Raw genomic sequence first — 17,153 nt, 5'->3', positions numbered from 1 at the left:
GGCTGTGACCACCATGTGGTTGCTGGGAATCGAACTCAGGACTTCTGGAAGAGCAGCTAGGACTCTTAACCTCTGAGCCATCTTTCCAGCCCAAGTATTGCATTCTTTTTTTTTTTTTTTAAAGATTTATTTATTTATTATGTAATCAGAAGAGGGCGCCAGATCTCATTACAGATGGTTGTCAGCCACCATGTGGGTGCTGGGAATTGAACTCAGGACCTCTGGAAGAGCAGTCGGTGCTCTTAACCGCTGAGCCATCTCTCCAGCCCGTATTGCATTCTTTTGGGGCTGATATGCTAGAATTATTTCTGATAGGCTAGAATTATTTTCTCAAACCACTTTTTTTTTTTTTCCAAGACAGGGTTTCTTTGTACAACAGCCCTTGCTGTCCTATCTCTGCCTTCTGAGTGCTGGGATTAAAGGCGTGCGCCACCAAGCCCGGCTTTCCAAAACGACTTTTTTTGGTTTTTCGAGACAAGGTTTCTCTGTGTTGCTTTGGAGCCTGTCCTGGAACTCACTGTGTAGACCAACTGGCCTCGAACTCATAGAGATCCTCCTGCCTCTGCCTTCTGAGTGCTGGGATTAAAGGCGTGTGCCACCGCCGCTAGGCTATGAAGTATTTATTTAACGAGGCTTCTGGGCTTTGTCTTTTCACATGCCTCCCCACTCTGTTCTCGTACATGGTCATAGAGCAGACCAAGAACCCGGAACCCACTCTAGGCAGGGAGTTGGAATTCGCGGATCCTCTGCTGCCGGGAACCAACTAGGTAGGGCAGGTTGCAGGCCGGCGGCATACTCTGCGCACGCGCGGGCACCAATCCGGCTGCGTGGTCAACCCTAGGGGGCGGGGCCTCGCCGCACTTCCGGGCTTCTGCGGCGAAGACCTGCTTTTTGGCGTCCTTGGCCGCAGCGGGGAGGGTGTCAGCGGCTGCACCAAACTCGCGCTATGCTGCTGTTGGCTTTGGGCGGCCGCTGGGCCGCGGGACCCGGAGGGAGGAGGGCTACATGGTGTGCGGTCGCCGCGCTCCGAGGTTCCGGGGTCGCCTTGTGGCGTGCGGCCTCCCGCGCCGAGCCCTCGCGACTGCTGAGCGGCGGGCTCCTGCAGCGAGCCGAGCCGGGCCTGCGACCCGGGGGAGCGCAGGTCGGCCGTCCGTGCATGGGCTGGGGTTGGGGGAGCGGGCGTAGCGTGCGGTCTGGGGGAGCTCCGGGCCTCCTGTCCTGAGCTCCAGTGCGGAGGGAGCCCTCCGTGTGCGGGCCCGGGAAGGGCAGGCCTCGGCCTCGGGTCCGCCTGCGGCTGGCGGTCCAGGCATGAGCAGCCTGCAAAGGGAGAAAGTGATTCTTCTTTCCTGGGCTGTTCAGGCATTTCACAGGTTGTTCCAGTTTGTGTGGTTTGTGATAACGCTGAGTTTAGTTTCTGCGCGCGCGAGAGTGCATGTGTGTTTAAAGACAAGGGGTCTCCGCTGGCCTGAATTCGCTAAGTAGACCAAGTTGGCCACGAACTCACAAAGACCTGCCTGCCTCTGATTCTCTAGTGGTAGGATTTAAACGCGTGCACCACCACACTGGAACTCTTTCTTATCCCAAAGCTGAAGGTCAGAAAGGTTGATTTGCTAAGAAATTGGTGCAGTGCCTGAAGACAGATTCGAAAGAACTCACTGAGTTCTGTGTTTATCTCTGTTTTTAGGAATTTGATTGCTGAGAGAAATATAAGAATTAATAAACTTTGCGGGGTGGGGTGGGGCGGGTTGGTGATGCTTGCCTTTAATCCCGGGAGGCAGAGGCGAGAGGATCTCTGAATCTGAGGCCAATCTAGTCTACAAAGCTAGTTCCACGACAATCAGGGCTGTTACACAGAGAAACTCTTGTCTCAAGACAAACACACAAAAAAACAACACCAAAACATATTAATAATAAACTTTGAAGAAATGCCTAAAGTGGAAATTGGATTATTTGGTTTTGTTTGGTACTTTTGGAGCAGGGTTTTGATATGTAGTCTTGGCAGTTCAGGAACACACAGACCAGCCTGGCCCTGGTTTCAAACTCAGAGATCCTCCTGCCTCTGTCTCCTGAGTTGCTGTGATTAAAGACATCTGCCACCATCCCGAACAGATATTAGATTCTTAGCTGAATTTGAACACAAAGAAATTAGGCTTACTTTTTACATTTTTAACTATGAGCAGTATGAAATTCATTTTTAGATATTCATTTTCATATATTTGGAAAACTTCTGATACTGTGAAATTTCATGTAGCATTCAAGTAATATTTTTAAGAGAGAAAAGGGCTGGGTATGGTGTCATATATTTATAATCCCAGTGGTAGCTCATGAGGCTGAGGCAAGAGATCAGCATGGGCTCTATTATGAGTTGGAGGCCAACCTGGACTATATTGTGGAGACCTTTATCCTCAAAACAAAAATGAGGTACAAGGTACTTACAAGGCTTTTAGTCTTTTTTAAAAATACTAGTTGTAAGCCTGGCAGTGGTGGTCTACGCCTTTATCCCAGCACTTGGGAGGCAGAGGCAGGCATGCAGACATTAAAGCTACAGGCGTGGCAGGGTGATCTAGCCTGTTGTGGGCACTTGCCTTTATGACTATGGCTTGATCTCTGGACATTGATGTACTCACACTTGTGCACACCTACCACGACACAACCTCAATTCACAGTGCTTTGCTAAGATTATTGCATTAAAATTAATTTTAAAAACTATTTGTGCATATGTAGTGTATGTTTACGCATACCTGAAGGTCAATATTAGGTATCTTTTTTTGTTTTTCTGAGACAGGGTTTCTCAGTATAGTCCCAGCTGTCCTGGAACTTGGTCTGTAGCCCAGGCTGACCTGGAACTCTGAGATCTGTCTGCCTCTGCCTCCTGAGTACTGGGATTAAGGAGGTGCACCAGTACTATCTGGCTGGGTGTCTTTTCTATCATTTTCAACTTAATTTATTTTAAGATTTTTATTGTATATGTATGGGTGTTTTGTCTTCATGTATCTCTGTGCACCACATGCTTGCAGTACCCATGGAGGCCAGGAGAGGGTATTAGATCACATGGACGTGGGCTACAGAAGGTTGTAAGCAGCCATTTTGGGGACAGGGACCCAGTTCTGATCCTCTAGAAGAGCAGTAAGCCCTCTTAAGCACTGAGCCTCTCCATCCATCCCCAACCTGATTTTTTGTTTTGTTTTGTTTTTGTTTTTCGAGACAGGGTTTCTCTGTATAGTTTTGGAGCCTGTCCTGGATCTCGCTCTTTAGACCAGGCTGACCTGGAACTTACAGAGATCTACCTGGCTTTGCCTCCGGAGTGCTGGGCTGGGATTAAAGGCTCCTCAACCTGATTTTTAAGAGATAAGGTCAGCCGGGCGGTGGTTGGTACATACCTTTAATCCCAGCACTCAGGAGGCAGAGCCAGCAGGATCTCTGTGAGTTCAAGGCCAGCCTGGTTTACAGAGTGAGATCCAGGACAGGCTCCAAAGGGAAAAAAAAAGTGTATTGGGGATCTTCATAGACTCTTCTTAACTAAAAGAAAAAAAATAGATAAGGTCTTTCTTAATATGAATGTCTTTATGTCACATTGTAACAAGTTGTCTTCATTATAAATAAATAAAAATAAAGCTTTGATTAAAAACTAAAAATTTATTCAAAAAGCCAGTTAGTCAATGGTTTCTTGTTTCAATAGATACCTGTTTGTTGGAAGCAATGTGTGCGCTGCTTACATACACAGTTTGATAAACCAGAAGATGGAAGACTGATTTATACTGGGAACCTGGCCCGTGCAGTATTTGGTGGGTAATCTGAAGTGATGTCATTCCTTTTTTTTTTTCTCTTTTTTTTATTTTTGAGATTATAATTTAATTGTATTTCTCTCTTCCCTCTTCCTGCCTTCAAACCTCCCATATATTCCTCCTTACTCTCCTTCAAATTCATGGCCTCTTTTCTTCACTAATTGTTATTGCATGTGTGTGTGTGTGTGTGTGTGTGTGTGTGTGTGTTTGTCTACTACTATAACCTGCTACTTGTTTGTGTTTTCAGGGCTGACAGTTTTGCACTGGAAAACCAGTGGGTGTACTCTTCTCTGGGGAGGACCACTTCTCCCAAGCCCAGCTTTACTCAATTGCCTATAGTTCTTTGTGTGGGGTTGAGGCCTCCTGGGCTTGTCCCTACCCAGTAAACTTTTATAGCATGTCACCTATGTTCTTAGCATCACTCAATTATTATAACACATGAGGAAAATTGTTTTTTTCCTTGAAGCCGTTGATAGAACGGAGAGGTGGAGACTTTCCCTTTTAGGAGTTTTAAAGATGTTTGAAGATGCGGGCGGCAGTGGTGGTGCACGCCTTTAATCCTAGCACTTGGGAGGCAGAGGCAGGAGGATCTCTGTGAGTTTGAGGCCAGCCTGGTCTACAAAGCAAGTTTCAGGACAGCCAGGACTGTTACAGAGAGGAACCCTGTTTAGAAAACAAACAAACAAAGGTGGTTGAAGGCTGAATTGTGGTTTTGTGATCTTACAACTAGGCATTGAGGCATTGAAGCTTCCCTTCTTAGGTCACTTGTCTTAGAGTATTCAACAGAAAAATGGAAATGTTTGACTAGTCTTTAAGAAGCGGGAGAATGTTGTTATGGTTTGATTTAAACTTCCCCAGCTGGTGGCACTGTTTTTGAGAGTTGTGGAAACTTAAGGCCTTCCTCTAGAAGTAGGTCACTGGGGGGTGAGTTCTTGGGTGAAGGAGTATCTTGGTCCTGGCTCCTTGTCCCTCTCTCTGCTTCCAGGTTGTCATGAAGGTCTTCCACTATGTAATACACTTGTTGGCATGATGTTGCCCAAGTACATAGAACTAAGCAACTGTGGGCTGAAATCTCAGAAATAATGTGTCAAAGTTACCATTTATTTATCTATCTATTTATTTAATTAATTGATTTATTTATTTGTGTGCATTGGAATTTGCCTGCATGTATGTCTGTGTGAGGGTGTCAGCCCTGGAGCAGAAGTTACACAAGGTTGCGAGCTGCCATGTGGGTGCTGGGAATTGAACCCTGGTCCTGGTCCTCTGGAAGAGCAGTTAGTGCTCTTAATTACTGAGCCATCTCTCCAGCCCCCACCTTTTTCTTTCTTTTTTTTTTTTTTTTTGGTTTTTCGAGACAGGGTTTCTCTGTGTAGTTTTGGTGCCTGTCCTGGATCTCACTCTGTAGACCAGGCTGTCCTCGAACTCACAGAGATCTGCCTGGCTCTGCCTCCCAAGTGCTGGGATTAAAGGCGTGTGCCATCACCGCCCAGCAGGTAATGCAGACTCTCCAAGTCGGTGGGAAAGAAAAGATGAATGTGCCCTATAACCAGCCATATGTGCAGTGTTATGATTAGATAGGAGTTCAAGCTGAGGAGAGAACAACAAAGTGATTGCATCCAGATGGCTTCCATTAGGTCTCGTCTGACTGAAGAGATGAGAAAGGAGCACAGAGGCAGGAAGGTTGTCATGGTTCCTACTGTTTGTCAGCTTGAAGGGATCTAGAGAGCCTCTGGGTGTGTCTGAGGGAGAGTGCATAGATTAGTGTAGTGGAGGTGGGAAGATCCACCCTAAATGTGGGTTTTGCCATTCCATATGTAGGGTCCTGAGCTGAATAAAGAGGAGAAAGCTATCTCCTGACTGTGGTGCAGTGTGTCTGGTCACATCCAGTTCCTGCTGCTCCGCTTTCCTAGCTAATAGTTTCTTTTTAGAAACTGCAAAGAAACGTATTTTCTTACAGTTCTGCAGGCTGAAAGTGTCAAGTGAGGTATGCGCTGGGCCATGCTCTCGAAGGCTCTAGGAAGTATTCTTACCCCCTCCAGCTTCTGGTGGCTCCTGGCAGTCCTTGGTGTTCGTGGCTTGTAGCTTGCCTGACTTTGACTGCTGCTGGTTTTTCCTATGGCGGCCTTCCCTGTGTCTCTTACTTTTTCTGCCCTTATAAGGGCACTCTCATTAGATTTAGAGCCCACCTTAATCCAGCATGATCTCATCTTGTTCTTTAGATCTGCAAAGATCTTATTTCCAAATAAGGACACTGAAGTTCTAGTGAGGCATCAGTTTTAGGGGACACTACTTAACTCACTTCAATGTAACGGAAGGAATAGGAAAAGAAGATATTTTGGAAGGGGTGAGTTATAGGAGGCACCATGGTCCTCATTTATTTCGTGCATGCTGATGTCATAACAACCAACTGTGGGAAGAGGAAGGGAACTATTTTTAAATTACTGACAATGTAATTAAACTTTCAGCCAATAGCAGTATTTAAGAGTGGCTGCTTAGTTCCAGCTTCATAAACAGTTGTCAGACTTGTTTTTGTCAATTTGGGGGGAAGCAGTAACGTCAATTTTAATTACATGTATCTTATGAATGAGATTTTTGTATCCATTTATTTAAACTTCTTTAAAAGGCCAGTTATATATTTGCCCTTAAAATGTCAAGCCTTTTGGTTTTCTTATTCCACGAGCATTTTGTATGTTGGGGATACTGATCCTTCTGATATAAATTCAAAATATTTCTGTCAGGGACAGGATAGAGCCTCAAACTTGCTATGTAAAGTAGGCTGGCCTTGAACTGATCTTCTGTTCCCGTCTCACATGCTGACATTACTGGTGTTGCCCGTGCCCAGCTGTGTTTTGGTGTTGCCACATGCCCGGCTGTGTTTTGGTGTTGCCCATGCCCGGCTGTGTTTTGGTGTTGCCCATGCCCGGCTGTGTTTTTCTTTTCTTCTTTCTTTTTTAAAACGTAGTCAGACTGCCAGTCTTTTGACCCTGGCTGTTTCTGGAACTTAAAAAAAAAGATTTAATTTCTTTTTAAATGTGCATGTGACTGTGTCTTTATGGGAGTATGTCACACGAGTACGGATGTCCTCAGAGGCTGGAGATGTCGGATCCCTCGGGCTGGAGTTTCAGGCAGTTGGAGCCACTAGAAGCGGGTGCTGGGAACTGAACTCTGAAAGAGCAGTACTGGCTCTGAACTGCTAAGGCACCTCTCCTCCACCCCGTGTGTGTGTGTGTGTGTGTGTGTGTGTGTGTGTGTGTGTGTGTGTGTGTGTGTGTGTGATCTCATGTTGTCCAGGCTCTCCTCCCTCAGACCTGCTGTGTAACTGAGGCTGGGTTTCACTTCTGCGTCCACCTTCCACGTTCTAGGAGTTCATGTTTGTGCCAGCATGTCCAGCTCTGTTTCTGTATTGATAGTCATACTCAGGACTTTCCATTCCAGATTATAAAGGACTTCATGGATACATCTATGATGCTTTTTGTCACATTTAAATCTCTGAACTCTTCGGACTTTTGATGGCTTATGGTACAATGTATGGGTTGAATTTTATCATTTTCTTTTTAAATTTTTAAAATATTATTATTATTAGTGGCGGGGGAGGGAGGGACATGGCACATGTGTAGAGGTCAAAGAACATTATAGCTGGACATGAATTTAATCCACCATTTAGGAGGCAGAGGCAGGGGGATCTCTCCAAGTTTTATTTTTTGAGACAGAGTCTTGATGTATAGCCATGGCTGAACTTGAACTCACAATTTTCCTGCCTCAGCCTCATTCATGAAGGTCAAATTACTTGGGTTTGAATCCCAACCCAACTACTTAGTAACTAGTTATATGGCATTGTGCATTGCTTCCTCCCCTCCTTAGTGTGGGGCTGTGGGTGTGGGTGGTTATAGGGGTGAGGGAGGGGGTGAGGGAGGGCGTGTGTATGTATGTATGTATGTGCGTGTGTGTGACAGAGGTCCATGTCAGGTATCCGCCTCTGTTGCACCTGTCCTACCCTCATTCTGTTCCTGTTGCACGATACTCTGACCGAAAGCAGCTGAGGGAGGTTAGATGTGCTTCAGCTGCCAGACTGCACTCCATCATTGAGGGGAGTTAGGCAGGGGCTCCGGCAAAAACTTGAAGTGGAAACCGTGGAGGAATGCTGCTTGCTGGCTCACTCACAGACTATGCTAGGTTTCTTTTGCAGCCCAGGACCACCTGCCCTGAGAATGGTGCCACCAAAGTGGGCTGGGCCCTCCTCTACCAATTACTAATCAAGACAGTCCTCTCTAGACATGCCCCCAGGCCAGTCTGATCTGGACAGTCTCTCAGCTGAGACTCCCTTCTTAGGTGACTAGGCTATGCCACGGTGATGGTTAAAGCTAACTACAACAAATCTCATTGAAGTTGGAGATTTTTGGTTTTGGTTTTTTGAGACAGGGTTTCCACTGTGTAGCTCTGTGTGTTCTGGAACTCAATCTGTACTGAACTTGACCTTCAGATCCTCCTTCCTCTGCCTCCTGAGTGCTGGGATTAAAGATAGCATGTGTTACCATGCCCAGCTTGGAGATCATCATTTTGATTAGACTGGCTGGCTAGCAAGCCAGTGGGAATCTGCCTGTCTTAGCCTCCCCCGCCATGGAGTTAGAGAGGTGTGCTGCCATGCTCAGCTTTTCTGTGGGTGCTAGAGATCAGAACTCAGGTTCTCATGCTGTACAGCAAGCACTTTACCTGCTGAATGATCCCCAGCCTGGAGCTTTGACTGGCCTGTACCTCACTCTGTATCCCAGGCTTGCTGTAAACTTAATGATCTGATCTTCCAGGCCTTGCCTCTAGTACTGGGATCATAGATATGAGCCACTCAGCTTCTGTTTTCCTCAGTGTTTAAGATTTTCTCAGTGCTGGGGGTCAACCTAGGGCAGCAAGCATGCTAAGCAAATACACCCCATAGGCTAATTCGGATACCTATTCTCTTGTCCTCTCTTTTTTGACTTTTTCGGAAGCGGTCTTACCATGTAGTCCATTGTGACCTCAAAATTGTGATCTTCCTGCCTCACCAATTCTCATTTGTTAAATAGAGCAATGATAATAATTAGACACCTCTCCTAGGACTTCGTTATATATTTTATGATTAGAATAAGTAAATTGCTTAAGACAGAAGGCAGAGCCTGGCATATAATAAGCACTCTATTGTGTTTTTCTGTTGTTGATGATGGGTTTATGATTATTGTATTAGCTTTGTCATCACAGTAGCCAAATATTCAAGAAAACTACTTCATGGAAGAAAGATCTATTTTGGCTCACAATTTTAGAAGGTTTGGTCATGGTTGTTTGGCGTCATACCCTTGAACAGAGCATCAGGGAGTGAGTATATGGCAGAGGAGCTTCCTCACTTCATAGCATAGGAAAAAGAGCAAGGGGCCAGGACAAGATGCACCCACCGACCGACCTGAGTGCTATAGCCAAGCTCTACCTCCTAAAGTTCTGAAATTTCTCAAAATTGTGCTATCCTCTAGGGACCAAGTGTTTAGCACATGAAACTAGGGGAATCTTTTTGCATTCAAATTGTAACAGTGGTATAGGAAGAAAAGGTTGGAGGAATTAATAGGATAGATTGTTTTATAAAACTTAGTTATTAATTCTTTTTTTCTCTCTCTTTAGGTGTGAAATGTTTCTCTTATTCTACAAGTGTGCTCAGCCTTGCATTTTTACCGTATCTTTCACAAAGTAATTTGACATTTGGAAGTCTGCCTTTGCAAATCTTATTTTATGGGATCATGGGAATCTTCGCAGTGATCACTCCCACATTGCTCCACTTCCTTACAAAAGGCTACGTCATTCGGTTGTACCATGAAGCCACAACCGACACTTACAAAGCCATTACTTACAATGCCGTGCTTTCAGAAACAAGCACGGTGTTCCAACAAAATGATGTGAAGATTCCAGAGAGCTCACATATATTTACTACCTTTTATGCTAAAACAAAATCCCTGTTAGTTAATCCAATGCTCTTTCCCAACCCTGAAGACTATAACCATCTAATGGGATATGACAAACCATTCACTTTTGATGATATAGAAGAAGTCAGTGAAAAGAAACTGCATGGGGATGAGAAATGAACATGTTGTTTGCTTTTGTCATCTCTGTTTCAGTGTATAATAAGATTGCCTATATTTTGTTAATGTGAAGACACAGTGCAGTTGGTGTAGTGTTTGCCTTACACGAGGCCCTGGGTTTGACCCTCATCATATAAGTAGGAGTGCTTGTGAACAGCTGTAATCCCAGCACTTGGAAAATGGAGGTAGGAAGATCAGCAATTTGGGGTTTCCTTGGTGATGAAGTAGGTTTGAGGTCAGCCTGGACTGTGTAAGACCCTGTCTTAAAAACAGAAAGTTGATCTGGGTGGGGGTGGTGGTACATGCCTTTCATCCCAGCACTCAGGAGGCAGAGGCAGGAGGATCTTCATGAGTTGGAGGCCAGCCTGATCTACAAAGCGAGTTCCAGGACAGCCAGGGCTGTTTCACAGAGAAACCCTGTCTCAACAAACAAACAAAAAAATTGAAAATATTAAGTAGAATTTCTGACTAATTTTCAGATAATGATGTTCTTGTGTAATAAAATATGTTGTTTCTGTTAAAAATGTGGATAGTCATGTGTATTCTGCTATATGTATAGCTACATTTATTTTTATCTCTTTTTGTTTTTAGACATAGTCTAACTATGTAAGATTGGATGCCTGGAGCTTGCTATGTAGACCAGTCTGGCCTTGAATTCATAGAGGTCTATCTGCCTCTGTCTCTCCTGAGTGCTAAGTGTATGAATATACTTCTACTTAAAAACACTTGCATAAAGTTCATAAATTATAAGAAGCAGTTACTGTGTCTTTTGGTTTAGAATATTGGTTTCTGCCTAAGTCCTCTGGTGTAGTAGCCCATAGTAAGAATGGATATATAGCCAAGTTTGGTTAGTTGTTCTGTACTCCATTTTTCCCTCAACACTCCTCATGATAGTAGGCAAATCATTGGTACTAAATACATTCACACTACCTCCCATAAAATAGCCATCTATGTTAGCTTGATGGAGAGTTTGCATTTTCAGATTTTTATACACCTGCAACCTTAGCATTTAAGAGGTAAATGTTGGAGGCTTGGGAATTTAAGGCTGCCCTTCGCTACATAAGTCCAGCCTGGGTTACATCCAACCTTAAATCTTGTCCAAAACCAAGATTTTTATCTCTTAAGTGTACAATGGAAGTATGATTTTTTTTCTTCTTAAGTCTTGAGACAGGATGTGTGCTGCTGTGTACCCCCAAGGCTTCTCTTAAACTCAGGATCTTCCAGCTTCAACCTCTTGGGAGACATTACTGGTGTATACCACCATGCCCAGGAAAAGATGACTCTTAGAAAAATTTCAGCCAAGAGCAAGTCTTCAAACCATTGGATTTAGATTGGTAGATTTAGATTTAGATGCTTATTAAGCACCTGGGTTCTAGTACTTTGCTGGATACCAGAGTGAAAATTAAAGAGCAAAACACAGGTTGTCTTACAGAGATACCTAGAATCTGTGGCAAGACATCATAGTAAATTTAAGTGACTGTGTAAGTGGGCTTGAGCATTATAGACGCCATTCAGGAGAAAGATCATTCAAATCTAGGGTTGCTAGAAGCTTATGTTAGGGTATAGCTTGAGGCAGGAAACCATTTTCGTAGGACCTAGAACGTGTGTTCTGAACAGCCAGTTCAGCAGATGGAACTTGGACATTCAGCTGTGCGGTCTTGATCTCAGTTCGGACCTCTGGCTCTGCTGCTTACTTGCACAGATACATGCTGATTGTTACCCTAGTGGTGAATGAGATGCTTCCCTAGAAAAAGTTTTCCTGTCATCAACCTGTACTCTGCCGAGATGTTCAGTCCTGGCAGGAGTGAGGGACCCTAGAGAGACAGACACTCGAATCGTTCCCTGCTGCTAGCTGCTAGATTACTGACACAATGGACTCCAAAGAAGTGGACTCTGTCCAGGAGTCTCATGCTGGGGCCCTGGTGCGAGCCAGAGGGGAGCTTTTCTCCCAGGAACAGATTTCGCACAGCTTGCACTCCTGGAGCCAGGAGCCACAGAATGCTCAGTGATGGTCAGGACTGCTTAGTTACACATGCTGTTTGCATTGAAACCATTTCAACCTAACCTGCATGTCATGACCCCAGAAATAGACGTGGGCGTCGCTGGACCTCTTTAATTGCTCCTCTGCAATGTGATGGCAGTGGAGGCAGAGCCATAGCTTTATGCTGCCATCAATAGCAGCCTGAGAATTCTTTTCAGAGACCCACTCAGGTAAAGGCAGATTGTTGATTTCACTACAGAAAAGAATCTCAGATTGAGCCAGTTTGAGGTAGGCTGAGGGTTTGTTAAAAGACATCATGAGGGGTTGGGGATTTAGCTCAGTGGTAGAGCGCTTGCCTAGCAAGCACAAGGCCCTGGGTTTGGTCCTCAGCTCGGGGAGGGGGGCGGGGAGAGACACATCATGAACACATTAAGCACAATGGTTAGAATAGATGCTTAGGGAAAATGAGGCATGGCAGAGTGTGGATGGGCTTTTCAGAGGGGAGTCACACACTTCAGAGTTACAGTAGTCACATACATAATGATTTTGGTAAACCTTAGGTTTGCACGGCAGGATTACAATTAGTAAGTTTATGTAAGAACAACTTCATCACAGGGATGCCAGAAGATAGGTTGTTTTTACTCTAAACAAAGGTTAATAATCTTGAGATCCCCAGAATACCCCGGAGAAGGATGCCTTAAGCTTGTTATGTTGTTATTTTAACATTTAAAAATACTTCTCTCTAGAAGAAATACTGTCTCTGTTGGCAACCATCACAGGAAATGTCAGTGTGATGGAATTCTCAGCTGGCATCAACTGAACTCCAGAAAGAGCAGCTCTTGTGTCTTCCCCAAACCTCACCCTGTCTCCCTCTCACCAGTTCACTAGTGTCTCCTGAATTGGTGGTGTTGAGGACAAGTGGCCAATCGTAGCTTTTTAAGGTTGTGAAGGCTGAGGCTTTGACCCTAAAAACTCCAGGAACATTAGTTCCACCTAGGGAAGAACATTAGTTAACTTTAAGTTCTTTTCTTAATTTAAATTTCATTTTATGTGTATGAGCATTTTGCCTGCAGGAGCCAGAAAGAGGAGTCAGATGACCTTGACCTGGAGTTACAGAACACTGTGAGCTTTGATCTGGGTGCTCAGAACCAAACCCTGGTCCCATGCAAGAGCAGTGAGTGCTCTTAACCACTGAACCACTTCCTCGGTCCCTCCATTTTAAAGTAGTCAGGATAGGGATCTTTATAACTTGTTTTAGTCCTAACGACCTCTCCTGCTGCTTCTGATGTAGTAAGAGACATATGTACAAAGTTTTTTGTTGTTTTGAGACAGGCAGGGCTGCTCACTATAGCTCAGGCTGGCCTTGAACTCAGTATATAACCCAGGCTGGCCTCAAACTTGAGCTGATCCTCCAGTCTCCTCACTGCAAGGATCACAAGCAAGCTCCAGCATGTCCACTTAATGTTTCTTTTACTAAGGAAAAGTGGAGAAAGAACTCCCAAGAGCAGAAGGGTTTCAGGGGAGGAATACCCAGTTTTTACAATTTATATGAATAGTTAACCTTTAACAAAATACAAAAACTTTCAGAAGATACAAACCTAGGAAGCAAGTTCATTAGAGATGCCAGAGTGTGTCACTGCCCTGCTTTAAATGTCCTGCATACACGTGATCATTTTGTCACTTGTGAGAAAGTTTTTATTAGTTTGTAACTGACATTCAGATGACATTTTGTTTGGGGATAGGGAAGCCCAGAGGATAAGACCTCTGAAGGCATAGTACAGAGTGAGACCAGGACATAGAAGGGATCAGCATTTATTTTAGCAGAATTTGACCACATCACTTTGTTGGTTGCAATTTGACAAGTAGTCTCAATGTCCCTGGGTAGCTGGCTGGCCATGGGTAGGCACAGTTTTTTTTAAATCAATTTTAATGACTAATATTAACTCTCAGATCACATATTTACATATGTAGTAATTACACCTGCCCATTTATATATATGTAGGTTATAGGATGTCTACAAAGGAGTTAAGGAGGCTGGCAGAATTCCAAGAACTGTTACGGCTGTAAGACAGAAGATATTAAATTCCACTGGAGAGCTGCTGGAGGTAGCAGAACTCCAGCATAATAAAGTCCAGCCAAGATGCAGAGCTGCAGGGAAGGCTCACACAGGTATAAGGCAGATGGACAGACAGATGGAAATTTGGGCTATGTCAAGTAGAACTGAGTAAAGCATGGGGGGCAGTTGAGTGTTCTCTTAGTGTAGGTCCCCATCTCCCCTCCCCTAGCACACACCAGGTGGTCAGATGTGTGTGTGTGGGGAGCTTGGGGGCAGTGGTGGTGCCATTGATGTGTTAGGACCTCATTATGGTGTCCAAGTGAGGGCACTGCAGCTTTTCTCAGTCTTCTATGTTTTCTGGCTTTGTTTTTCTGATTTATTTATTAACTTATTTATTTGAATTCTGGTCTCGTAGCCCGGGTTAGCCTTGAATTCACTATGCAATTGAGACTAACCTTGAACTCCTGATCCTCCAGCCTCTGCCAGCCTCTGCTTCCCAAGTAGAAAGTTCAGTAGTGCATTGCCATGCCTGGCCTGTATTTGTTTTCTTTTGGTTTTTCGAGGCAGGGTTTCTCTGTGTAGCCTTGGCTGTCCTGGAACTCACTCTGTAGACCAGGCTGGCCTCGAACTCACAGAGATCTGCCTGGCTCTGCTTCCCGAGTGCTGCACATGGGACTTTTTATGTGGGAAAATAAGATGTGGCAAAAGGGAAAACCAAACTAAAACAAAACAAAAAACCCCACCAAAGAGCATATTCAAATATCAAACAAACCTAAGAAAGTTAAGCCGTTCTTGGACTTCTTGAACATGACTATATCTACTTCCCAGACTCACAGTTTGTGGGTCACAGTCTTCATGATCAGCAAATTAAGAAAAATACAATGCATTATTCATATGGATAATCATACCACTGCTGATTTTAACCAATGGCCTGTCAGTTAAAAAAAAAAACAATCATTAATCTGGCTGGGGCTGTGGTGGCGCACACCTTTGATCCCAGCACTGGGAGGTAGAAGCAGGTGGATCTCCATGAGTTCAAGGCCAGCCGGGTCTACAGAGCGAGTTCCAGGACTACCAAGGCTACACAGAGAAACCCTGTCTCGGAAAAAAACAAAACTACTAATAATTGGTACATTGATAATTGGTGCTTTCCAACCCATTTAATATCCTAACAAAATGTATTTTCCTTTGATTCAAACCAAAGTAAATGATCTGTTAAATGTGCTATTAAAATTATTTAGCACAATCCTTTTCCTCTTTCATATGCTATAAGTTCTGGCCAAGAATATTAGAGAAGTGATGCTGCATCCTCTTGGTATTACAATCAGAAGGCAGATCATATCACCTTGAATCGATCCTCACGATGCTCACTTTGATTACATAGTTGAAGTAGTTTCCACCAGGCTTCTCCACTGTCAAGATACTATTTTTCCCCACTAACATCAGCCCTGCTTGATTCTGTGTTTAGTTCTTAACACCTTGGACATAGAGCTTTGGAAAAATTCAATGAAAGTCAAATAATCAAGAAAAGTCAAGAAATATGATAGTAGCTTTGTGCTACATGGAAGAGAGGCCTTCCACAGAGAAGCATCAGACTATTAAAAACATAGTTGAGCTGGGTGGTGGTGGTGCACACCTTTGATCCCAGTACTTGGAAGGCAGAAGCAGAAAGATCTCTGTGTCTGAGTCCATCCAGCCTGGTTTACAGAGTGAGTTCCAGGATAGCTAGGACTGTTACACAGAGAAACTGTGTCGGGGGGAAAAACAACAACCAGAACAAAAAACGTAGTTGAGCTTGGCATGGTGGTGCACACCTTTAGTCTCAGCACTGAGGAGGCAGAGGCAGGCAGATCTTTGAGAGTTTGAGTTCAGCTGGTCTACATAGTTGAGTTCCAGGCCAGGCATGGATATATAGAGAGTTCTTGCCTCAAAAAAAAAGTCCATACTTTTGACTGTAAATATTCAGTTCTAACAATTCTTTGATTTGTTAGCAAATAAAGAAGTCTATTGCTGACTTGTGAGAGACTATGTGGCAGGTATCCCATGGAGGAAATGTGTGTGTGTGTGTGTGTGTGTGTGTGTGTGTGTGTGTGTGTGAGAGAGAGAGAGAGAGAGAGAGAGAGAGAGAGAGAGAGAGAGACAGACAGACAGACAGAGACAGAGAGAGACAGAGAGACAGACAGAGAGAGACAGAGACAGAGAGAGATCAACTCAGGTATCTCTGAAAATGGGTGGGAAGTGGTAATAAATCACAGCTGGGAACCAACATAAATCAGTTATTACTTTAAATATCAAGTTGTGAGAGTCATTTCAGAATGCATTATAAAAAATTAAGTAGGGGCTGGGTTCAATTCCCAACACAGCACAAGGTGGCTCAAACTGTCTGTAACTCCAGTTCTGGGGAGATCTGATGCACTCTTCTGACCTCTTCAGGCACCAGACATGTATATATAATAGTGCATACATACATGCAGGCAAAACACTCATTCATATAAAATAATAAAATACATCTAAAACAATTAAGTTCTCCTGTTAAAAAAAAGACTTAAATGAAATATATTTCAATCATCATCAACCTACCAACTTTAAATTTTTAGGTTTTTAGGAAAGCTGTGTAATTAGCATCACTATTGTAGTATACTACATTTTTCACCTCAAAGACTATTCGAATCATCTCCATTTCCTCCCCATACCCAACCCTAAGGCCTTTCATATAGTCTTTTCTGGGTGAGCCCTCCTCCAATTACCATGTTTTTCAAGATTCATGTGTTGCACCATGTTACTCTTTTGATATGCTGAGTAATATTTTGGACAATACTGTATGGACATATCACTTTTTATTTTATTAAGTCTGTTATCAAGTAAGACATTTGGACTAGTTAATACATTTTGGCTATTACAAAAAGTTTGCTATGAACATTCAAATCCAAGTTTTTACATTTATTTCCATTTTAGTTGAGTATGGGCCATACTATGGTAAATTCTGTTTAATATTCTGAGGAACTGCCAATCTATTTAGTAAAGTGGCTGCACTAATTTAAAAGCCCACAAAGAATGAAACTCCAATTTCTGAACAGTCTCAGCAATACCAAATGTATACCACCTTATTAGCCTAGTATGTGTGATGTACTCTTATCTTACCATGGTTCTGATTCACATTACTTTAACTAATGATACTGAGTATCTTTTAAAGTTCTTATTAGCTATCTATAGCTTATCTGAAAAATTTTCAACCT

The 17,153-nt window shown here is 43.7% G+C and overlaps 1 protein-coding gene across 1 annotated transcript; it reads left to right on the top strand.

Moving 5' to 3' along the window:
• Positions 1 to 842: 842 nt before the first annotated feature.
• Positions 843 to 15,931, top strand: Tmem70 (transmembrane protein 70). Its single transcript, XM_052716792.1, has 3 exons — positions 843 to 1,141; positions 3,680 to 3,785; positions 9,426 to 15,931. Exons 1-3 carry the CDS (start codon positions 947 to 949, stop codon positions 9,881 to 9,883), a joined length of 759 nt encoding a protein of 252 aa, XP_052572752.1. The 5' UTR covers positions 843 to 946; the 3' UTR covers positions 9,884 to 15,931.
• The last annotated feature ends 1,222 nt before the right edge of the window (positions 15,932 to 17,153 follow it).

The sequence above is a fragment of the Peromyscus californicus genome, unplaced genomic scaffold (assembly GCF_007827085.1).
Source record: "Peromyscus californicus insignis strain IS unplaced genomic scaffold, ASM782708v3 Scaffold_5__1_contigs__length_169319896, whole genome shotgun sequence".
Lineage (NCBI taxonomy): Eukaryota > Metazoa > Chordata > Mammalia > Rodentia > Cricetidae > Peromyscus > Peromyscus californicus.
The sequence above is the reverse complement of the archived record's forward strand: the minus strand, read 5'-3'. Positions and strand labels throughout refer to the sequence as shown.